A 25,761-nucleotide genomic window follows, 5' to 3' on the forward strand; every position below is an offset into this window, starting at 1 on the left:
GGTTGGAGGTTGAGGAGATGAAAGAAGATATTTGATGACATTGGACTTGAACTTCTGTAGACTGTAATTTTCAGGAAATATGTATGAAGGAAGGTTGTTCCAGAAAACGGCAATAGAATGAATAAATAAGGAAGATGAAAAGTTGGTTCTGTGAGTTTGAAGTTGGACAGTAAATGGATGTTGGCTCGTGGCTGCACGTGTTCGGACTGTTTTGAAAGAGAGAGTGGGAATTATAGAAACCAGTTCAGAAGAACAGTGAGTGGAGGGACTCTGTTAGAGATGAATCATTAATTAACCTAACTGCCCTCTTCTGAATGGAATCAAGAAGCCTGAGAGAGGTTTTGGGGGCACCATCCCAGATGTGGGAACAATATTCCATGGCAGGGCGGATTTGCGATTTATACAGAGTGAGCAGATGTTTGGAAGAAAAGTAACGCTGAGAGTGAAAGAGAAAACCAAGTTTTTTAGATGCAGAGGAAGCAATATTTGTAATGTGCTTGTGCCAAGAGAGAAGTCAGGGTAATCCCCAAAAGAGTTATATCATTTTGCCTAGACATCGGAGTGTCATTAAAGATAAGCATAGGAGCAGAAGAATCCTTTTTGCGAGATATAAGACAAGACTGAGTTTTAGAAGGGTTGAAATCAACTAAGTTGTCTTTGCCCCACTGGAGAATTACCTGAAAATCAGCGTTTAAGGAATTGATGGCAGATTTTCAAGAAGTTGAAGCTGATTGAGCAGGGCAAGGTTTCTCAAAATGGAAAGTGGAATGCAATGTGCTATCATTGGCAAAACTATGGATAGGATTTCCAGTCAGTGGAAGAAGGTCATTAATATGCAAGAGAAAAAGGGTGGGGGAGAAAGAACTGAAACTTGGGGGACACCAGCATTAGTAGAGAAGTTAGAAGACAGAGAGCCATCTACCATCAACCTCAGTGAGTGATCAGAGATAAAACTGGATAACCAATTACTAAAAACAGTTGGTGGCAAACCATAAGATGGAAGCTTGTTTAGAAGACCTTTATGCCAAACACGATCAAAAGCCTTTGAGATGTCAAGAGCAACTACTTGTGTTTCACCGAACCTTTCCATTGAATTAGCCCATAAATGGGTAACATAAGCCAGAATATCACCAGTGGATCGACACTGATAGAATCCATACTGGCGATCGTTGATCAGACGGAAGGTTTCTAGGCAGTTTAAAAGTTGGCGGTTAATTGATTTCTCCATTACTTTAGAAAGAGTAAAAGTAATTCCAATGAGACGATAATTGGATGGGAAGGATTTGTCACCCTTTTTAGGAACTGGCTGGATATGAGCAAATTTCCAAGCAGAAGGAAAAACACTTTTGGAATAAGAAAGTGAAAAAGGTGGCAAAGAATAGGAGTAAGTTCAGGAGCACAGGTTTTGAGAACAAGTGGAGAAATACCATCGGGACCTGGAGTTTTCTTAGCATCAAGATTCGTCAAAATCCTTCTGACATCCTTTTGACCGAAGACCACAGGAGGCATTGAATGGAGCATGTTGGGAAGTGTTTTACCAAGTTCATTAATACATGAGTTGGAAGAAAAATGGGACGCTAGCAGGTCAGCTTTATCCTTGGCTGAAGTGACAACAGAACCATCTGGTTTGGACAGATGTGGAAGCAGAGATGGGTAAAAGTTATGGCCAATAGCTTTGGCAAGAGGCCAGAATGCTCGGCTACCATTAGGACAAGAAGCAAGTTTTCTTCTCTTGGCCTGTTCAAACTCCAATTTGGACTGATTAATAACTGCTTTACAATTGTTGCGAGCTTTGGTGTAGGCAGAAAATGAAACTGAAGAATTAGAAACAAGCCAGTTACGATATGCAACATTCTTCTCTTGAACAGCCTCTGCACATTTATTGGAAAACCAAGGTTTAGATGAAGAAAATGAAGGAAAAGAAGAAAAGAAATCTCGCAGGTCATCCCATTTTGCATTCTTGTAATGCCAAACAACACGAGGTGGGGAATAGTCATGAGATAAAGGCTTCATCGGAGAAGAGACAATCGCTGAGTTGTGATCTGAAGTGCCTAAAGGACCTCTCACCTCGACTGTGTACTTAGAAGGGTTGTTTGTGAGAAAAAAGATCAATCGTGTTGGCTGTATGATTAGGATTGTCCGGTAAATGATTGTCTTGTAGGTAACTGAACAATCTGTGTAAGATCATTAGTAATTGCAAAAGCCTCAGCATCTCGACCAGCTGGGTCGGTGTGACTAGAAAAATGGAAGCCAGCTGGAGTTGTGAACATTAAAATCACCAAGGAAAATTACCTCACTCTTAGGAAAGTTGGACTGGAAGACCACAGGAGGCATTGAATGGAGCGTGTTGGGAATGGTGGGAGGTGTTTTACCAAGATCATTAATACATGAGTTGGAAGAAAAATGGAATGCTAGCATTTCTTTCAGCAATTCCAAAATTTCCTGTCGTTCCCCTTTCTGCTCTGTTTTGTCTTTTTCCAACCTTAGCATTGAAGTCCCCCATAATAATAGTGCAGTGGGTTTTCTGCTCATCTAGAAGACTCTCAATTTTGTAGGACATTTCTTCAACCTCTTCATCATCATGGCTTGATGTTGGTGCATAAATCATTATAACATTTAGCTTTTACCTCTTAGAAATCCTGAGTATTAGTCTTGACACCCTTGATGTACTTTTAGATTCTAAAACTATGAATGCCTAACATGAATTCCCATGTTAGGCATTATCATTTAATCCTTTGCAGTTGAGCATTATTTCTGCTGTTTTCCTGTTCCAGTCCAGCATGAAAATGAAAAAATTGAAAGCTGAATATGAGCTCTTGGAAGATTATTTATTTTTTAGTTTACATGAGTTATTTTATAAAAGTGATTGTTAAAATATTAAAAAATAAATCTTTCATACATATTAAATATTTCATTCATATTAAATATTTGTTGTTTATATGATTTTAGTGTGTTGTATTTCTTGCAACATTCACCACGATGCAATCCTGGTTTTCTGAAGTATGTTTCACAATACCAAACTGTTTGTTTCTTTCATTTCACAGTCTCTTATTTAAATTTTTTTATTTGTGAGACAAACAAAATAATTCAAATTCAAATAATTGAACTAAAGCCTTCAGTTCATATACTGAAACTGAAACCCAGTCTCATACATGGAACAATTAGGAAGTAACTTATTTGAAAGAGTTTCATTGGCATAATTATTTGTTTCCTTAAAAATTGCTTCAGACTAAGAAATGGCAAAAAAAAAAACCAGCTGAAAATATTCAAGTTCAGTTTTTTTTGAATACCTGAATTACTCGAATGGAATTCACATTTCGAAACAGAAAAGGAAAAATGTTTAAATGAAACATTATTTACCATGCTTGGTCTCCAGTTTTCTACACCAGCATGGACTGACAAGTCGTCATCAATTTCTTCATCATTGCTACAAGACATATTGTCGAGATCAATAATAACGTCATCCTCACTATTGGACAAAAGTAAATTCTGAATTGGAAAGTGCTAACAATTTCTCAATTTCTTCATCAGAAAGGCCTTTACAAGATGTTGATGCCATGACTAAACACTTTGTTTCTGGAAGAGGGTAAATACACAGTGAACATTAAAACTGAAGAAAAACTACAGCCACTGGCTGTTAACAATTGAATGTAAATATTATTAGTTTGTCAAATTGTTTATGTGAAGAATAAATAGAAGACAGTTCAATAATTACACAAGAAGAGCAGGAAGACAAGCTATGTAATTGGCAAAACAGAAAAGTGCATTTGATGCAACATTGAACCAGAAGAGAAATTTTACAGTGGTGTGTGAGAAGAAATATTGGGCCGTAAAGGGTTAAGCTTCTACCAGAATCTTAAGTTTTGATGGAGATTTAGCAGTAAATCTCAATCAAAACAAATTAAAATATTTATTAGAATTACATTAGCATAAATTTTAATGTTACTCAGGTATGGTTTTAACTTTTGATCCCCATCATTAATTGCATTAGAATTGGAAAAGTCTGGTCATAAAAAAAAAAATCACATATCTCAATACTGAATGGACACTCTCCACCATGTTACTGTTAATGAAGTTGTGGAATTATTAGTGAATGTTCACTAGAGGGACAAGAAGAAATCTGTAGTATTTGCCTCACTTTGAGATTTGATTTTGTGGTGGAAATGAGATAATCATATGACAATTTACAATTATATCAGTGTATCAGTGTAATAATTACAGCTTATAATAATACATGGTCAACTTTATTTTTACCTCCATTAATATATCAGCTGTTTGCAGTCAATTTTTATGTGTAGATTTCAAAAATAATTCTTAAAATTTAACATTACGTCACAATTTTTACTTTTTTGTGTTTACCCATAATATGGTATCAAAAGCCTGCACTTTTGCATGATGGATGAAGAGTCTCGTGTTGTTGACACCAAATCCGTACACGACCATATTCTAATCAGATATCTTACTTCAATTTAGGGGAGAATTTATGACACTCACCTGTTGTATTGTTTTCATGTGCTCATAGATCACAGTAATGCGGGGATGCTTAACATGTTCAAACTTGTGTGCTTGCTTCCCACCTGTCTCTTTTAGTAACTGAAAGATATTTGTAGTGTGAGCATGTGTACAATTCATCTGCATATCTTTTGCATAATGTTTGTTTCTTCTGTATTTTGCTTAGCATTGTATTGTTAAAATGTTGAAGCAGAAGCAAAGGAAGTGCTGGGACACCCTGACAATTTCTGCTACATGTTTGGATGGTTTATAATAAAAATTCAGAGGAAGAAAATCTACAGTATTACTAAACGTATTATTCTTTGTACTTTGGTTGCAAGAATGGTGATCAGGACAAAACTTGGGCTCTACATGTGTGCTGTATTCCCATCACCACAAATCTCTACCTAACTAGAAAAATTAAAAGTATGCCTTTTGCTGTTTCCCAGTGTGGTGAGAACTGCACAACCATATTAATGATTGCTATTTCTGCATGACAAATACATTAAACATGTTAAAAAAAAAAGCAAACACAGCATCAAATATCTTAATATACACTGAATAATCACTAAATTATGACCACCTACCTAATACTTCATAGGTCCTCCTTTTGCCCTCAGTACAGCAGCATCCAACGTGGCATTGATTCAACAAGATGTCAGAAGCATTTGGGAAGTATGGCCAACCAAGCTGTGTGTAATGCGGCCAGCAATGCAGGTATGGAGGCGGTTGGTGTATCCAGATGCCTGATATGCCTTTCCATAGTGTCCCACACATGAATCCCATTCTATGGGATTAATATATCAGTGGAGTTCGGAGGCTAATCAGTATGCTGGAAGTCAGGACTGTGTTCCTCAAACCATTCCTACAACAAGTGCCCAACGGCTCGGTGCATTGTCATCTTGGAAGACACCATCGCCATTTGGGGAAAAGTGTAACGTAGCGGGGTGTACACAGTCAGCAAGCAGTTGATGATTGCGGAGACCACTGGTACATTGTTGCACCAAGGGTCCAAGTTCCTGCCAGTTAAACCTGCCCCACACCATACAACCGCCTACACCAGCCTGCACTTTTGATACCATGAATGATGGATGAAGAGCCTCATGTTGTTGACACCAAATCTGTACACGACCATCCATTAAATAACGTGACTCATCCGACCAGCACACCTTCTTCCAGCTTTCTAATGTCCAATTTGCATGCTCTTTGCACCAGGCGAATTTTTTACACAGATGAACCTTGGTTAGGAGAGGATGCCGTAAGGGTCGTCTGCTGGTATAACCCATACGTGCGGCACATGGTCATGCCAGATATTGTTCCGGGTTGGCCATGTTGTATTGGGTAGTCAACTCTTGAACAGTGCTGCGCCTGTTCATCTGTATGAGTCATCAGACCTGGCACTCACCTCTAACTTCAACCCTTCGCTGACCTTTGCAGTTTTACCGTCTGGTTGTTGTTTGACCATTTTGAAGCCAGTCCTGTTACACTTTAACAATGGCAGCTCTCGAACGCCCCACCAGTTCAGCCATTTGAAAAATTGAGGCACCAGCTCGTTGAGCTCCCACAATCTGTCCTTTATCAATGTCCAATAAATCCTTCCTTTTACCCATCACATTCAGAATTTTATACCTATTGAACCACTCTGACACCTTACCTATGCTATGTTGGTTGACTAACTGTGCACACTCGTACCTCAAGTAGTTAGCGGGTCGCATTCACTTTTCATAAGGGTGGTCATAATTCAGTGGTCACTCAGTGTATATCATCTTCAGTAAGGCCTGTTCCACATAATGAAGACTTGTCAAAACTAGATCCCCCAAAATTATGGGATATAAAAGAAGCAGTGATGAATATAGTGAGGATTCTTGTGTTGCAGGCTCTGCTGGATTTGGACTGCCAACCAGAAAATTTATAACAAACCACACTTACTTGAAAGGGGGGATGCTACGGGTTTGTTCATTATTATATTAATGAATTGATATACACTACACTTTATATCACATGGTAGATTAAGTAATTTATAATCGAAATAATACAATTTTAAAGGACCGCCTTAATGCCAAACACTTAAATTATCTTGGTCTGGGTGTGGCGGAGTCACTTGATCCAGGGTTTGTGAAGGGAAAAGGCTAGCCTGGTAGATATGATTAATTACTGTGATAGCCATAAAGCATTTAGATGCAGTAAACAAGTTCAGTATTGTATATTTAGTTTTAGTAAAACTTTTGATTTAGTCCCCCACACTACTACTACCACCGCCATATATAAAGTACAAAGTGGAGTGCATTGGTTAGGGTTATGTGGACCTGGCTGAGTGAAAGAAGACAGAGGATAATGAACAATGGCTATTCTTCACAGTAGATTAGTGTAGTAAGCAGGGGTTATCGGCATTCAGTATTAGGGCCTCTATTATTTTTGTTTTTTGGCATCTCCATAGCCAGGCGGGAAGGAGCAGCAGCAGCAGTGCCTAGCACACGCTTCTTGATTAGACCGGGGTTCGAGCCCGTCACCACCAAATACGGAGGATGCGGAAAGGTCAGGGAATGACCACCGTATATTATATTAGCATTAGCATTAGTAGAGGCATTTGATGCAAGAAAGCAAACTTATGCAGCATCAGCCAAAAAAAAAAAAAAACCCACTTCCTCTTCACCCCTCTGTTCGTTCAAAATACCTGTCCAGCTGAGCCTTAAACTTATTTAGGCTATCAACCTCCACCACAAGGGATGGAAGTCTGTTCCACCAACCAACCACCCGCTGGCTAAAGGCAAATTTCCGCACGTCTATCCTACATCTGTCTTTCCTCAATTTGAATTTATGCCCTCTCAGGTGATTTTTCTGAGCTAGAGGAAGAATCCCATCAGCATTGAGCATGCTTAAACCATTCAAGGCTTTATACACCTCTATCAGATCACCTCGCTGGTGCCTAGTCTCCAGACACTGTAATTTGCAAAACTTAAGCCTTTCTTCTTAAGAGCACCCCTTTGTTCCATTCACTAAACTTGTTGCCCTTCTCTGTACTCATTCCAGCAGCTCTACATCCTTCTTGAAATGAGGCCTCCAGACCTGTATACAGTACTCTAGGTGTGGCCTAGAGTACTGTATACAGGTGACCATCACCTTATACAATGGAATAATCACCTCCTTATCCCTGCTGGAAAAATTCCTGTATATCATTGACAATACTCCATGAGCTACTCTTGCAGCCCGTCTGCACTGCTCAGAGAACTTCATATCTGCCTGCACAACCACCCCCAGGTCCCTTTCATTCTCTACCACTGTCAGTGTAGTACCACAGAGTTGATACGTTGCTCTGGGGTTGCTGTTTCCCATGTGTAGTACTTTACATTTGTCGATGTTAAACTTCATTTGCCACCTCTCAGCCCATCTGCTCAACCTTTCCAGATCCTGTTGCAGCAGCATAGTGTCAGTAGTGTCCTTGACAACCCTGCCAACCTTTGTATCGTCTGCAAACTTGGACATTAAGCCCGATATACCATCATCAATATCATTTATAAATACAGAAAACAATAATGGACCCAACACTGAGCCCTGAGGGACTCCACTAATAACATCAGTCCACGATGAGCAGTGTCCATTGATTACCACTCTCTGTCTTCTCCCCCTCAACCACCCCTTTATCCATAGCAGCAATTTGCCTCCAATGTCACACTGCTCCAATTTGTGTAGCAGTCTTCCATGTGCAACAGTATCAAAAGCCTTTCTAAGATCCAAGTATATAATATCAAAGTTATTCCCTGCATCCAGTTCTTTTGTGACTGCATCATAGTATCCAATCAAGTTGGTCAGGCAAAACTTCCCCTTAACAAAACCATGCTGTGTCTGAGCTATAACTGAAGTCTTGTCTAAATGATCCTGCAGTGCTTCTTTAACCAGTGCCTCCATTAATTTTCCTGGAACAGAAGTTAAGCTCACAGGTCTATAATTACTTGTGTCAGCCTTTGATCCTCCCTTGTGAATTGGGGTCACATTTGCACATTTCCAGTCTATGGGTACCTCCCCTGAAATATATTCCCGGAGCAATATGGCCTTAGTTGCTAATGCTCCTAAAAACCAAATAACAAACAAACAAACAATTTCTGTTTTTTCTAAATGATATTGATGAGGGCATACAGTGAAAGGTGTCAAATTTTGCTGATAATTTTAAGGTAGGTAGGATGGTGAATAATTAGGCTGTGCTGTTTCAGAATGACTAAGATCAGTTACACATGGTCTGATAGATGGCAGTAGGTTTAATCCCTAAATGTGTGGTTTTACATTTGGAGAGTAAAACACCAGGAGTGATTTACAGAATAGGGAACATATAATATGGTTCATTCTGAATCATTTATTAATACAGTAAACTCCCACTATTCGTGGTCGCTGATTCAAACCTAAAAAAATGTGAATTTTAAAGCGCCTTGAACATTTTCCGCCATTAAAGAAACGGGCGTGGCTAAAATCATCTTGCCCGGTCCACAGAGGAGTACTACTCCTCTGTGGAGCAGTCAAAATAGCACTCAGTGGAAGGGGGGGGGGGGGTTAAAAACCCCGAGCACGGACGTTTCCCGCTAATCCTTATTCAGTATGTGTAATGCGCTTGTCATGGAAAGTTTCGACTCTTGCTTTTAATTTGATATGTTTACAAAAGGGAAAAATCTACCATTTTGCAGTGTTGGTGTAAACAGACTTTTTCGAGCATGTTAACATTAAAAGAAAGTGACTTTATTGTGGACAAGTTCTTTTCTAACCCTACAAAAATATGGCTACAAATAACAAGGGAATTGTGAAAAGATCAAAGGTGATGACATTAGCAAGTAAAATTGAATTATTAGACAAAATTTCTAATGGTGAAAGTGTCTCATCAGTGACAAGACATTATAAAATCAATGAGTCAACGGTGCGATCAATCAAGAAATCGGAAGAAAAAATCCGCCGTAGTGTCCATGAAAACACGCTAATTGCTTCAAAATTTTGCTCTGTAACTCGTGATATTGAATTAGAAAAAATGGAAAAGGCTTTAAATCTGTGGATAGAAGACCGAACTCAAAATAAAATCCCGTTAAGTTCACTCATCATTCGTGAAAAGGCAAAACACCTTTATCAACACTTTAACGAAACTGGTGATAGCACTGGCAGGATAAGTTTTTTAGCCAGCAAAGGCTGCTTTGAAAGATTTAAAAATCAATATGGCCTTCATAACGTGAAACTTGTAGGCGAGTCTGCATCAGCGGATTTCAGGGCTGCAGAAAGTTTACTGACTGAATTAAAAAAAATTAATTACGGACAAAGGATATGTTCCTGAACAGGTGTTCAATGCAGACGAAACTAGGTTGTTTTGTAAGAGAATGCCAGCCAGAACATACCTAACACAAAATGAAAAATCTGCTCCTGGATTCAGAGCTTCCAAAGATAGGCTTACTCTTGTTTTGTGCAAACGCTAGTGGACACATGGTCAAACCGATGCTCGTGTATAAATCGCAGAATCCACATGTTTTGAAGGAAAAGAATAAAGGTTATCTTCCAGTTTATTGGAAATCTAATAAAAAAGCCTGGGTAACAACTACACTTTTTTTTTTTTTTTTTTAGAGAGTGGTTTAATGATAGCTTTGTGCGAGAGGTGGAAAGTTACTCAGCTTCAAAATCTTTGCCTTTCAAAGTTCTGATTCTTATTGATAACGCTCCAGGACATCCAAGCAGTCTAGAATTTGACCACCCAACCGTTGAAATTGTGTTTTTGCCACCCAAAACCACATCACTTTTACAACCGCTAACCAAGGTGTGATTTCTGCATTTAAGTCCTACTATGTTAGGAGAACTTTTACTGGCTTAATTGAAAAAAATGGAAAGGGAGTCAGACTTAACTGTAAGCCAAAGTTGGAAAAATTATAACATTGCTAATTGCCTGATCAACATCAAGACATCAGTTGATGAGATAAGTGTATCTACAATTAACATGTGTTGGCGAAAATTGTGGCCAGAAGTGGTTGTTGCTAAAACAGTACCTAATGTCAATGAACTAGTTGCCGATTGTAGAAATCGCACAGGGAATAGAAGGCGGGGGCTTTGAAAACATCGATGCAACAGACATTCAGGAACTTATTGAGACTCATGCAGATGAACTTACAATAGAAGAGTTGGGTGAATTAGTAACAGGGTCAAATGAAAATCAAAATGATCCTTAGGAGGAAGATCTTGACTTTGTTAGACCAGAGTTAAATAGCAAATCATTAAAGGAAATTTTTAGCCTCTCCATGCAACTTTCAGAAAAGGTGGTGGAAACGGATCCTAATTTGGAAAGAAGCATCAAGTTTAAACAAGACCTAGAACAATTACTCTTGCCTTACAGGGAAATTCAAAAGGAGCTCAATAAAAAAATGAAGAAACAAACTTTGATTACGAGTTATTTTTCGCCCAGCAACCCATGTTCTTTATATGTTTTTGAAAGGTTTGTTTAAAATGTCTAATAAGTATTACATTTAATAAATTGTTTCTTATTTTCATTTCGATGCCTTATGCTTGTATTTCACTATGTACTGTCTACGTTTGTCTTTCTACATAGTCATATTATGTAGGTAAATACACATAATACGTACAGACAAAATTTTAGACTAGTTTTTGTTATATATTTCATACTTTGGAACGGAACCCTTTTATTACTGTGGGCACCATAACTCAGTATTCACGTTTTCAGTATTCGTGGCATTTCTCAGGAACGTAACCCCCGCTATTCGCAGGGGTTTACACTATATGGTTTGAAATGAGAACGATTTTGGGGTTATGATACAATCAGATATGAAGCTTTCTCTGCAGTGTAATCAGATGGTCAGGAAGGCTCACAGAGTACCATCAACTAACTATAGAGCCTTTGCTGGCAAAGAAAAGGATTTTGTTATTCCTCTTTATATAATGATGGTGAAACTGTATTTAGAATATTGTCTTCAGGTCTGGAGGCCTTACCTAAAAAAACATTCAAAACTTCTAGAGAAGATCCGGAGAAGGGCAGCTAAATAGGTTTGGGGTGTTAAGGGCTAACTAACCCTATGAGGAATTGCTTAAAAACATTCTTCATAGGGTCTTAGAAGTCTTGGAGATGTGACCCCCCTCCCTCAGGAATGGGTTGAACAAAATGTTTAAGGCCCTTAAAGGAATAAGCAGGATATGTTCATGTTGATAGGTGAAATAAAAATAAGGGAGCACATATAAAATTTTTGGAAGCAACAGAAGATTAGATATCAAGAAAGTTCATATACAGGCAGTGTGTTGTTGATCATTGAAATCAGTTGCCTCCCAAGATAGTTGAGGCAGAGTATAACAAAGTTCAAGGTGGAATTGAATAGTTCCAATTCCACCATGAACTTCATTAGATTCTCTAATGACATTTTACTGATGGGCAATTTTTTTTTTTTCTTTTCTTAGATATAAAATAAGTTTTCTTCCTAATATTTATTTGCTTGGTTAATACTAATATAAATAAAACAAATATAAAGTGAATGAAGAACAGTGAAACTCTGGCTGTGGACATGGGAGGTAAATCTGCAAAGATGTGATGGCGTACACGTACACGATGATTGTTCATTGTACAAAACCATCAAGAACTGGGTTGCTAAATACAGAAGGGATCATAGCATCAAAGATGACCTTAGGACTGGATGACCAAGGACTGTCAACCACTGAAGACATTAGATTCTGTCAATACATTACAAAGATGCTAAACATATGTGTTCACGGGCTTGAACCCCGGTCTAGTCAAGAAGCGTGTGTTACGTACTGCTGCTCCTGCCCACCTGGCTACGGAGGCGCCTAACTATTTGGTGGCCATAGATTCATTGCTATTATCATAAACCAAACAATAGTCCATGAACTAGCATCATGAAGGAACTCCTTGTTCGTGGAATTTCAAAAGACACCATCAGCTATCAATGGCGTCAGTTATTAGGACAAAGAAGTGAAATTCATTTATTGTTTGAAAATTCATTCTTCTGTTATGGGTAAATTTTATTCTTCCTTGCTACCACAATTTCATGAACAATTAAAGGCCAAATATTGTGAAAAACTCTTCAGAGGAAATCTCTTCCTGTATTACAGTACTCCCCGTTTCAAGGCATGGGTAACAATGGAGATAATCAATGATTTAGGTTATGAATCGTTGTCCCATGCTATTCTTCAAATGGCGCCTCCGTAGCCAGGTGGGAAGGAGCAGCAGTGCGTAGCACACGCTTCTTGATTAGACCGGGGTTCGAGCCCGTCACCACCAAATACGAAGGACGCGGAAAGGTCAGGGAATGACCACCGCATATCCCGGAGCAACATGGCCTTAGTTGTTAATGCTCCTAATAACAACAACAACAACATATTCTTCAAATATGGTCTGTTCAGAATGCTACTTGTTTCCTGCATTAAAAAGGGGGCGAAATATTGAAAGGGCAACACTTTTGGACAAATAATGATGTTATTTTTGTGGTGGAAGAGTGTTTAGAGTAACAAAATAGTGTCCACCTCTCCGGTTTGACCTGAAGTCTTCAGATTTATGCATAGTATCTTTTGTCTCTGGATTTTGTTGTAATATCTCTGGGTTGTAGAATGGTAGAGAAAAAATAAACCGTCCAGTCTATTATGAGGTAAATGTGATATTAATTTATTGTAATATAAATTTTTAAATTGTTTGTAACTTACGAAACTGTTTAATACTTGTGCCATATAGCCTAGCACAAAATTTTTAAATAATCCCTTTCATGAAGTCCTAAACTAGAATATAGAAAATCTAGGCAGGTTTGCTGGAAAATGGCAAGTTGAGATTTAGCATATCAATGTACATGACTGACATAGCCTCTTTATATATATAGTTGTGAGCACACTAGGTTTACTACTTATTGTATTAATCTCATATTGTGGAGAAGTGTATTGCTTTTTATTTAAAATTATGCCACTAACCAGATCCATATTTTAATTTTGTGATAGAAAATAACTCCAAATCTATAGTACATGAAGGTACCACTAAAAACCATCAAACCCTCAACCTAAACCTATCACAGGTTTGATAAGTCTGTCCAGGCCCAGGTCTTGATCCTTTTTGGGATCTCATCATTCTGCAAGTAGGCATTGTGAAAACCTGAACCCACTGACAAGATATATATCCACAATATGTGGGATGCGAGATGGTCCAGTAAATGAAGTAGACATAGTCGAGGTCAAGGCAAAAGCCTCAATCAATGAAAGATATAAAGTCATCATGCACATCAGGCATAGCCTCTTTCTGTATATAGCTCTGAGCAAAAGTAGGTAAGCCACTTAGTTTATCAATCTGACATTAATATTTGTATTAGTATTAGTAGTGGGAAATGATGCAAGAGAGAAAGTTCATACAGCATCAGCAAAAAAAAAGACAGCAACACATCCCACATCCCTTGCCATCCCAACTTTGTTCCAACAATGAACTATCCATTGGATAGCTGAAGTCAGATTTTCACACATCTCTCTTCCAACCATCTTTCCTTAATTTGGGTTTATACCCCCTCATGTGTATAGTTTGAGCAAAAGGAAAAATGCCATCAGCATTGAGACTCCATTCAAAGCTTTGAACATCTCAATCAGATCTCTTCATAGATGCCTAGTCTTCAGATTGCAGAACTAGTTTGCAGAACTGAAGCCTTTATTGGTAAGAGCATCCTTTTGTTCCCCCCCCCCTCACTAATCTTGTTGCTCTTCTCTGCATCCATTTCAACAGATCCATCCTTCCTAAAATGAGTCCTCCAGACCTGTATGCAGTTTTCAAGATGTGGCCTAACCATTGTGTTGTACAATGAGATAATCACCTCCTTATTCCTGCTAGCATAATTTCTGTATATTTATTGACAAATCCCCATGAGCCGCCTTAGAAGCCCATCTGCACTGCTCAGAGAACTTCATGTCTGATTGCACAGTTACCCCCAGGTCTTTTTTTTTTATTCTCCACTAACCTCAGTGTGGTACCACACAAGTGGTATGTTATTCTGTGATTACTGCTACCCATATGCAGTATCTTGCATTAGCCAATGTTAAACTTATTTGTCACTTCTCAGCCCATCTGCTTATTTTTTTTTTCTAGATTTTGTTGCCTTACCTTGATTACTGTCATTAACCAGACTACCAACCTTTGTATCATTGGTACAAGTTGCCTTGTTGTTGCACTACTCTAAATAAATGTCATCTCTCCAGTGGAGAGGTGTATTGCTTTTTATTTAAAGTATATGTCACTACTCAGGCCCAGCTTTCAATCCTTTTTTGGAATATTACTGGTGACCAGGTAGACATTTTTATAACTTTCATAGCTTAGGGCCTTTTCCCTGAACTTAACAATGTCTACGTCATGAACTGCACCATCTTGCATCTCACATATTGTGGATATATCATGTCACTGGGTTGTTCGGGTCTTTACAATGGCCCTTGCCCACCGTTGAGATCCCAGAAAGGATCAAGACCTGGATCTGGGTAGAGTTATCAACCCTGAGATAAATTGAGGTTGAGAGTTTGACTGTATTGGCCTCTTCTGTTTTGACTGTTTGTTTAGGCCAAAATGGATGTCAGATGAACTAATGAGGCATATGGCAGAGAAGAAAAATGCATGGGATGCATACAAATTAACACATGACACAGAAGCCTATGATAGATACAAGTTGATATGCAACCAAGTTACAAAGGAGGTTAGGCAGGCGAAGGCAGATTACGAGAAATCCTTGGCAAGGGATGCAAAGAAAAACAGCAAAGAGTTCTTTACTTATGTAAACTCTAGAAGCAAGGGGATGAATCAGATTGGTCCACTTGATATTGATGGGTCAAGTGTTGATGATCCTGCTCAGGTAGCCAACAAACTAAATAAATATTTTGCATCGACATTCACACATGAGGAGTTATTCAGCGAGGGGAATGCCAGAGGTGTATTCAACTCTAGCAGTAAGCTACAGAATCTTGAAATAACTGGGAGTAAAGTGGAGGAGAAACTGTTGAAGATAAACACAAGAAAGGCACCCGGGGTGGATGGGATCTATCCAGTTATATTAAAGGAGGCAGCAAAGGAAGTAAGCAAACCCTTAGCCATAATTATGAGAGCTTCCTTGGACTCAGGGGAGGTACCCATAGACTGGAAATGTGCAAATGTGACCCCAATTCACAAAGGAGGATCAAAGGCTGACACAAGTAATTATAGACCTGTGAGCTTAACTTCTGTTCCAGGAAAATTAATGGAGGCACTGGTTAAAGAAGCACTGCAGGATCATTTAGACAAGACTTCAGTTATAGCTCAGACACAGCATGGTTTTGTTAAGGGGAAGTCTTGCCTGACCAACTTGATTGGATACTATGATGCAGTCACAAAAGAACTGGATGCAGGGAATAACTTTGATATATACTTGGATCTTAGAAAGGCTTTTGATACTGTTGCACATGGAAGACTGCTACACAAATTGGAGCAGTGTGACATTGGAGGCAAATTGCTGCTATGGATAAAGGGGTGGTTGAGGGGGAGAAGACAGAGAGTGGTAATCAATGGACACTGCTCATCGTGGACTGATGTTATTAGTGGAGTCCCTCAGGGCTCAGTGTTGGGTCCATTATTGTTTTCTGTATTTATAAATTATATTGATGATGGTATATCCGGCTTAATGTCCAAGTTTGCAGACGATACAAAGGTTGGCAGGGTTGTCAAGGACACTACGGACACTATGCTGCTGCAACAGGATCTGGAAAGGTTGAGCAGATGGGCTGAGAGGTGGCAAATGAAGTTTAACATTGACAAATGTAAAGTACTACACATGGGAAACAGCAACCCCAGAGCAATGTATCAACTCTGTGGTACTACACTGACAGTGGTAGAGAAGGAAAGGACTTGGGGGTGGTTGTGCAGGCAGATATGAAGTTCTCTGAGCAGTGCAGACGGGCTGCAAGAGTAGCTCATAGAGTATTGTCAATGATATACAGGAATTTTTCCAGCAGGGATAAGGAGGTGATTGTTCCATTGTATAAGGCGATGGTCAGGCCACACCTAGAGTACTGTATACAGGTCTGGAGGCCTCATTTCAAGAAGGATGTAGAGCTGCTGGAACGAGTACAGAGAAGGGCAACAAGATTAGTGAATGGAACAAAGGGGTGCTCTTATGAAGAAAGGCTTAAGTTTTGCAAATTACAGTGTCTGGAGACTAGGCACCAGCGAGGTGATCTGATAGAGGTGTATAAAGCCTTGAATGGTTTAAGCATGCTCAATGCTGATGGGATTCTTCCTCTAGCTCAGAATAATCACCTGAGAGGGCATAAATTCAAATTGAGAAAAGACAGATGTAGGATAGACGTGCGGAAATTTGCCTTTAGCCAGCGGGTGGTTGGTTGGTGGAACAGACTTCCATCCCTTGTGGTGGAGGTTAAATAAGTTTAAGGCTCAGCTGGACAGGTATTTTGAACGAACAGAGGGGTGAAGTGGAAGTGGGTTTTTTTTTTTTTTTTTTTTTGGCTGATGCTGCATAAGCTTGCTTTCTTGCATCAAATGCCTCTACTAATGCTAATGCTAAAGACTGGGTGCTTCCACCTCGTGTTTGTATCTGCCCCCCCCCCCCTCCATCTTCCAACTAAATTTTTACTCAGAGGCTGTTTTTCCTTTTAATTTTTTTTATTTTTTTATCTTTTTATCCTAAAATTAAACCCCAGGTCTGAGTAGTGGTATACTTTAAATAAATAGTAATAGTAATACTAATAGCTATACAGGGCAAGGAAGCCACAGGCTTTTGCTGCACTGACCAAAGGGAAGGGGGTAGAGTAGATAAGAAAATACAAACTATTTGATTCCCTCCTCACATAGGTAACTATCTAGTTGACCTTTGAATTTATTCAAACTGTCAGACTAAATTACCTGTGAAGGCAACCTGTACCAGCAATCAATGACTCGCCGACTAAAAGAAAACCTTCTACAATCTAGTCTAAACCTCTTCCCCTGTAATATGAATTTATGCCTCCAAGATCTAGAATTCTCTGTACAATGAAAATTCCACCTTTATTCATTTTACTAACCCTTCTCAGAGCCTTATAAACCTCAATCAGGTCACCTCCAAGGTACGTGGTTGCAAAGCTCTGTAGCCCACATATTCAGTCTTTTCTGATATGGTTGCACTTTTGCCGATCTCACCATGCGAGTTGTCCATCTTTGGACCTTTTCAAGAAGCTCAATATCTTTTTTCAGATGAGGTCTCCATACTTGACCGCTATATGTAGTCTTACATATGGTGTTCAAGTTACAGTGGGAATATGACCTGCATATGTCTACAGGATAATATTCAATAAAAAAAAAAACAATATACTTCTCCATTGAAGTAGTGACTTTTATTTGGAGTATTATAATATCAAGGAAACTCATGGTTAATTTCCTCCACAATATGAGATCAATGCAACAAATATAAGTAGCAAATCCAACTTGTTAAGGCTTTGTGCAGAAAGACGCTGTACCCATACAATGACTTTTTATAGCTTTCATAGTTTGATCTTTTGCTCAGAACTTAACTAAACTTAACATAGATAAATGTAAAATGCTCCATTCAGATAGCACCGAAACCAAGGTAGTTGACAGTGAAAAAGACTAGGTGTAATTGTAGAGTACAATGTAGCATGGCTGCTATAATAACTTATGCAGTTCTGTCAATAATATGTAGAAATTACTCTGACAGACAGTATTGGTAATTATATCTCATTGTATAAAGTAGTGAACATCTGGAATACTGCACTTTTGAAAACCTATTTTAGTAGGAACATTATTCTGTCTGAAAGGGCATTCTTACAAAGAAAAACTAGACTGTGGTTCTGTAAATTGCAATGGTTGGAAACTACAAATCTGCATGGTGACCTAATTAGAGTTGTTTTTTTTTTTTTTTAGCTGATACTAAAACTAAATATCAAGCAGGTAATTAGAAATCTGTCAGGTAAATAGTTATTACATTTTTCCCTTATAGTAATTTTTTTCTATAAAGAAGGTTAAAAAAATTTTTCTAATTAAAAAGTCAACCAAAAATTTTCATTATTTCCATCTCCCTCCCCAAGTCATCTCCTGTGTCAGAGGTTTTGAAAAGATTGCTTCATTTTTGCTATGTTAAGCCATAAACTTTTCAAATACTCTTTATATATGCAATTCTGGATCACTAAAGTGGCTAGTTATCCCTTGGTAACAATAGCACTTATCACTTTGCTTTTTTTAAACAGGTTTCAGTTTAAAATAGGTTTATAAAGTAATTGAACATATTTTGCATATGTTGGACTAATTCTAATTTTAGCAATTTTCACATATAGCATACATACTATAGATAGATATACAAAGTGTGATCAAAAAGTTCAATGAATGATCTTATAATTCTTGTATTCGTTGTGATAGCTAAGGACTGTTAGTAAAACCATGTGAAAATTGGATTTATTATTATTATTTTTTTTTTTTTGCAAATTTCTGCTTATTTTTGTTAATGAATTGGGCATCAGATTTACTGTGGTCATCTACGTTTCCAAATACAAATGCATGATGATATTGTTCCCTTTTACATGCAGTAATTTCATAATGCTTGTGTAATATGAAGCAAATTAACGGTGTTTTTCAGTAAGATGCCAAAGAATTACAATGTAAAATTAAAATTTCAGAGGAAATGTATGCAAAATTTTCCATGTATTGTCAAATCTAAAAAGAAAACATGATTACCTTGTGTACCATATGTAGATGTGATTTTACAATTTCAAGCAGTGGGAACACAATATAATCACAATATAATTTAGCTACCTGAGCAGGATCATCAACAGTTGACCCATCGATATCAAGTGGACCAATCTGATTCATCCCCTTCCTTCTAGAGTTTACATAAGTAAAGAACTCTTTGCTGTTTTTCTTTGCATCCCTTGCCAAAGATTTCTCGTAATCTGCCTTCGCCTGCCTAACCTCCTTTGTAACTTGGTTACAGATCAACTTGTATCTATCATAGGCTTCTGTGTCACGTGTTAATTTGTATGTATCCCATGCATTTTTCTTCTCTGCCATATGTCTCATTAGTTCATCTGACATCCACATGAACCAAGATAAGTTCTTTGAATGCTTCCCATTTTGAATTTGCTGTTGGTAACATCATCAGTTGGTCCCAATGTATAGAATTTAAATACTGTCTCAGTCCATCGTAGTCGCCTTTACGAAACCAAAAACCCTTCCCTTTACCCCTAATGGTAGTTACCTCTTTGAGTAAATCCCACTTCAGCACACTGTGATCACTGCCACCTAGTGGTTCATTTATCTGCAGATTCTTAATGCATGAAGAATCACTACTGATAATCAAATCAAGAGTATTACTCCCTCTAGTTGCCTCCCGAACATGCTGATGTAGAAAACAATCATCCAATAAATCCACAAAAGCCTTGCTAGTGTGTGAGTGACCAGCCCCCAAATTCCAGTCAATATCTGGGAAATTAAAATCCCCCATTATAAGACTCTCTGATTTACTGGCCCACTCTATTTCCTTGTACAGTTTCTTATTATACTCATCAGAGTCATTAGGCCTATAGCACACTCCTACTCTCAATTTTGATCTCCCAATGCTTATGTCACACCAAACTGACTCGACACTGCACTGTCCAGCGATGTCGACTGGCTTCACTTCCTTGGATTTTATATATTTCTTAACTAATAGAATAACCCCTCCTCCCTTCCTATCCTGTCTATCCGTTCTGTAGACATTGTACTCCCCAAATTGCAGTTCTGCATTCCTTATATCTGTGTGACACCACATCTCTGAAATCCCCACAATATCTGCCTTTAATGTTTTGAGCAATACCTCAAATTCATCAAATTTATTTACTAAGCTCCTAGTATTGGTGTACACGCAAGTATACATGCACCTGTTCTTTTTCTTAGCTACCCATGTGTTTACTTGTACCCCAATGATTCCCAGCAGTCTCTGAAATATCCTGCATCTTATTTTCCAGGCTGTGGCTCATTCCAATAGAAGCAGTGCAAGAATCACTTTCACCTCTGCCAGTGGCTACTGTTAGTCTATTAGTCCTTGTATCCCCCCAATCTAGCAGTTTTCTGACCCACCTAACACTGCCTCGATAGCATCAGCAAACATTCTTGCACCCTTTCTATTTAAGTGTATCCCATCCCTGTAGATCCTCCTTTGTGAATTGTTTGTCCAGTTCCTCCTTAAATTTATTTAACCTATCAACTACCACAACAACAGATGGAAGTTTGTTCCAGCAATTAACCACCCGCTGGCTAAAGGCAAATTTCTGCACATCTATTCTACAGCTGTCTTTCCACAATTTGAATTTATGACCCCTTAGGTTTGTAATCTGAACAAGTAAAGAATCCTATCAGAATTCAGCATGCTCAACCCATTCAAGGTCTTATACACCTCAATCAGATCACCTCACAGGTGCCTAGTCTCCAGCCGCTGCAATTTGCAGAATTAAGCCTCTCTTGGTAAGAGGATCCCTTCATTTCCCTTACCAATCTTGTTGCCCTTCTCTGTACATGCTCAAGCAAATCTATATCCTTCCTAAAATAGGCCTCCAGACCTGTACACAGTACTCAAGGTGTGGTCTGATCATTGTTGTTGTTATTTGGTTTTTAGGAGCATTAGCAACTAAGGCCATATTGCTCCAGGATTATGCGGTGGTCATTCCCTGACCTTTCCGCATCCTCCGTATTTGGTGGGCACGGGCTTGAACCCCGGTCTGATCAAGAAGCGTGTGCTGTGCACTGCCGCTCCTGGCTACAGAGGCGCCGGGCCTGATCATTACCTTATACAGAGGGACAATCACCTCCTTTTCCCTTCTAGCAAAATTCCTGTATATCATTGACAGAACCCCATGACTTGCTCTGGCAGCCTGTCTGCATTGCTCAGAAAACTTCATATCTGACTACACAATTATTCTCAGGTCTTTTTCATTTTCTGCCACCCTAAGTGTAGTACCACTCAGTTGGTACGTTCCTCTGTGGTAACTTCTACCCATATGCCCAAATTTTCTAGATCCTGTTGCAGTAGCACACTGCCATTACTGTCATTAACAACCCGGCCAACCTTTGTATCATCTGCAAACTTCGGCACTAATCCTGATATACCTTCATCGATATCATTGATAAATATACAAAACAACAGTGGACCCAACACCAAAGCCTGTGGGACTCCACTAATAACATTAATCCACAAAGAGCAGCGCCCATTGATTACCACCCTCTGTCTTCTCCCACTAAACCATCCTTTTATCCATTGTAGCAACTTACCCTTAATACCATTCTGCTACAATTTCTATAGTAGTCTTCCATGTGCAACAGTGTCAAACACTTTCCTGAAATCCAAGTATATGATATCAAAATTATTTTTTGCATCCAGTTCCTATGTAACCACACCATAATATCCAATCAAATTTGTCAGATAAGACTTTCCTTTAACAAACCCATGCTGTGTCTGAATTATTGCTGCAGTCTTGTCTAGATGATCCTGCAATGCATCTTTAACCAGTGACTCCATTATTTTACCCGGAACAGAAGTTAAACTAACTGGTCTGTACAACAGTGAACCCAACACTGAACCCTGTGTGACTCCACTAATAACATTAGTCCACAAAGAGCAGCGCCCATTGATTACCACCCTCTGTCTTCGCCCACTCAACCATCCTTTTATCCATTGTAGAAACTTACCCTTAATACCATTCTGCTCCAATTTGTACAGTAGTCTTCCACTGCAACATCGAACCGCAGAGGATTAATTAATTTCACACTAGTCTAAAATATATGGTGAAAATAGAAGAAAATTGCAGAATCAATTTTTTAAATCTCACTCTTTCAAGAATAGAATAATACTTTTAAGTATTTAAAAAGCACACTCACGCAGAGAAATACATACATTTTTATTCACATCGTGGTTACAGAGTAAAGAAATTAGTCTCATACAACCAGGTATTAAATTCTTTTTTCTAAAAAAAAAATGACTTGGAGAACTCTAGCTTGTGAAAAAAAACATGATTATAAAATATAATTATCCTGGCACTTTAAGTCGTGACATCATAAAACAGGCATGAATAGAATTAATAATGCTCTAAGCAATATTCCACATTCAGACTTTGGTCAGATGCCTTTCAGATCACCTTATCCTTTCACTGTCAATTCAATCAGTTATGGGAGGTTTTTTGAAACAGAGATATCACCTTAACATTTTCTTCTTATGGAATTTAGGAGCCTTATTAAAAAGAAAAAAATCACAATGAGGAAGGGATTGTAGGTAGGTGATTGAGATAGGCACATATTAAACTGTATTTAAATTTTCACATCTTTGTATACATGATTGTCCGCCAAGAGGAGTATCATTTTAAGTAGATTGGAAGTATATCCACTTACAGACAGAAATATACTCTCATTGGAAATGGGTTTCTCACCACCTTGTATAAATTATGTATGTCTGAAATTAAAGATGTCCTCAAAATAAAAATTGAAGCCCTATGAATCTAGAGGCCTATTAGAAGATTCCAGTATCATAATTTCTGTTTCCTCAATGTTCATTTTCCTGATTAGAATTGTGAAATTGTTAAACCATTCAAAGTGACATACACCTCCATTATATAAAATTCTTATTTTTATTTCTCTTTAATTTACGCAGGAGATGATGGTTCTCCCTAAAACTAGTAGTTTCATTTTCTAACACTTTTAATGGCTATCATTGATTTAATCAGAACAACCCAAATGATGTGTACTTTCTTTTTAGTCTTGCTTTTATTTTTTCACCTTTTTGTATATTTCTTTTGTAAATGTAAACAACTTCATTAATATGTCATTAAAGGATGAGTACTGTAAAGGATTGAGGTTATTTCATTCTTAATTAGTAATCAATTTATAATTTAAAATATTTTCTGAGAAAAAATTTGGAAGTTAAATCAGAAATAATTTTTAAAATATTAATCTCTCAAATTTGTTTGCATGTTTATTTGTTTATTTAAATAAACATATTTATTTGTTTCTGTAAATTTCAGATGGATCACTGCTTATTCCACATCATCGCATGGAAATTGATGACAGTGCTACAAGAATAACAGCAACTATCAATAGTGTATCTCCTACCATACTAAGGAAAAGAGGTTATGAACAACAAAATGGTTTAGATGGTAAGTTGAGATTTAGTCAGCTCAAAATGCAGTTGGTCATTCACTCAGTGCATTTTTGAGCATACCCACTTTTCAATTTTAAAATGTATGACCTAGATCCTACCATGATTAGCTTTGAGATAGAGTTTGACATTGACAAAGTGCAAAGCATCCAAAAATTTACACTGCTGTAATAAGAGTGCTAGTATATTTGTATTGCACTTTGTCCAAGAACATTCTCTATGTATTCTCACTTATTAAAATTCAAAAATTTACAAAAAACCTAATAGGACCCTTTAAAAAGCTGAGCACCTGTGATTCTGTAAGTTGGTTTTGAAGTCTCAAATGAATGCCAATCAGATGGGCTCCAAAAAATTACATCCTTTGTAGAACTATCCATTAATATCCATCTACGTTAAATATATACAGGGGTCTCCTGAACATAACAAAAGACGAACTTCTTTCAAACTGAACTAAAAGAACAGAGAATTGTAAATGTGAAACACATTTACTAAACAAGATAATGCTCTAGTTCTGACCTTTGAAATTTCCAAATCTCCAGCATTAATCAAAGCAGTGTATCTTAGCTGCACATAAAACCTTACATTCCTAACCCAACCCATTGTTTTAAATACCAAAAATTTTGCCACTCCCAGAATGGCTGCAAAGGTTTAGCCACTTTTGCTGTGTCAGATTCATATCACGTGAGCATATTCATATGGACAGTAAAGCAGATCAGCTAAATGCTTAATTGCAGTGGACTACACAATGCCTACTCCAGAGATTGTCTACTCTAAAAAATTGAAAAAGATTCAACAGATCAACACTGAATTTCCTGCAAGTCATTGTTTTCTATAGACCATAAAATGGGCTCTTCTTTTTCTTGCTGTTGCTCTTCCTGAGTCAACTGTATAGCCAAATCTTCCAGTTCCACATTTGTAAGAGGCTGAGAATGGCTCTCCAACAACTCATTCACATCATCGGGCTCAAAATTGTCAAGCCCTACCTCCTGAGAAATTGCGGTGATTTCATTTGCAGTCTGCGACACTGCCTGAAATCATGTAGTACACACTCAGGCCACACTCTTTCATACAAGTTGATGTGACCCTTTTCCTAGTAGCATCAATTTTGTGATGCCCTTCAGAATATTATAGGACCTCCAATATTCTTTGACAGACATGTTGCAGTTGTTCATTTCCTGTAACATCTCTCTAAATGCCTGCCAAAGGTAGTAGGCTTTAAAATTTGCCTTTAAAATATGATGCCCTGGTCTATTGATTATAAAAGGGAAGTGGTATTTGGCAACAGATATTCAACATCCACAGTTGTCCTTATCTCTCCAATGTTTGATGGATGTTTTAGGGCATTGTGCAACAACATCAGTAGTGCCCTCCTAGGATAATTATTTTCATCAAAGTGGCAATGTATCATTGGACAAAAATTACCTGTATTCCAGTTTGTGAAGACAACTTGTGTCACCCAAGCCCTTCTGTTTGATGTCCAAATGATTGGTAAATTTGCATTAATGAACCCCCTTCATCACCCTCAGTATTTCAGAGTGATAGATGAGCAATGGCTTCAGTTTTACAATTTCTGAAGCATTTCCTCCAAGAAGAAGAGTAAATGGTCCTTGGCAGATTTAAATCCAGGAGCATGTTTCTCTTTCGTGGAAGATGAAACTTCTTGAAGGGAGCTTCTTCCAATAAAGCCCGGTCTCATCCACATTGAAAACAAGATCAGGTGGCTATTCACATTCCTCTATGATTGTCTTGAAATGCTCAGGATGCCCTTGCTACTTCTTCATCAGCACACTTGCAGCCTCACATGTTAATTTTATATTACAAATTTTTAGTTTGCTGCTTGAAATTAGTGAACCAGCCTTCCTTTCCTTTTATCTCAAGGAATAAACCCTTCACTTTATCACAAATAATGTTTTGTGTGAGAGGAATGTTTCTTTCATTTAACTTGTCAACCCACAATGAGAGCAACTATTCCATTTTTCCAATCACAAGACCTCATGTAATTTTATCAGAATTTTTCATTGTTGTTGTTACAGTGGAGGGGGCAATATGTAGTTCCCTACAAACAGTAGGATGTGATTGCCCACCCTCTAATTCTTCTAATAACTTCCGTCTTTTCTTTTAATGTTAC

The 25,761-nt window shown here is 38.1% G+C and overlaps 1 protein-coding gene across 1 annotated transcript in view; it reads left to right on the forward strand.

The window, feature by feature from the left end:
* LOC150077092 (metastasis-associated protein MTA3-like) overlaps positions 1–25,761 on the forward strand; it is a 512,540-nt gene that overhangs the window by 414,938 nt on the left and 71,841 nt on the right. The window contains exon 15 of the mRNA XM_090386731.1: positions 23,500–23,631. Coding sequence (XP_090242857.1) covers positions 23,500–23,631 — 132 coding nt within the window. The remainder of the gene's footprint in view (positions 1–23,499; positions 23,632–25,761) is intronic.

This window comes from Mastigoproctus giganteus, chromosome 12, assembly GCF_048544385.1.
Source record: "Mastigoproctus giganteus isolate SK-2022 chromosome 12, ASM4854438v1, whole genome shotgun sequence".
In the NCBI taxonomy this organism is placed as follows: Eukaryota; Metazoa; Arthropoda; class Arachnida; order Uropygi; family Thelyphonidae; genus Mastigoproctus; species Mastigoproctus giganteus.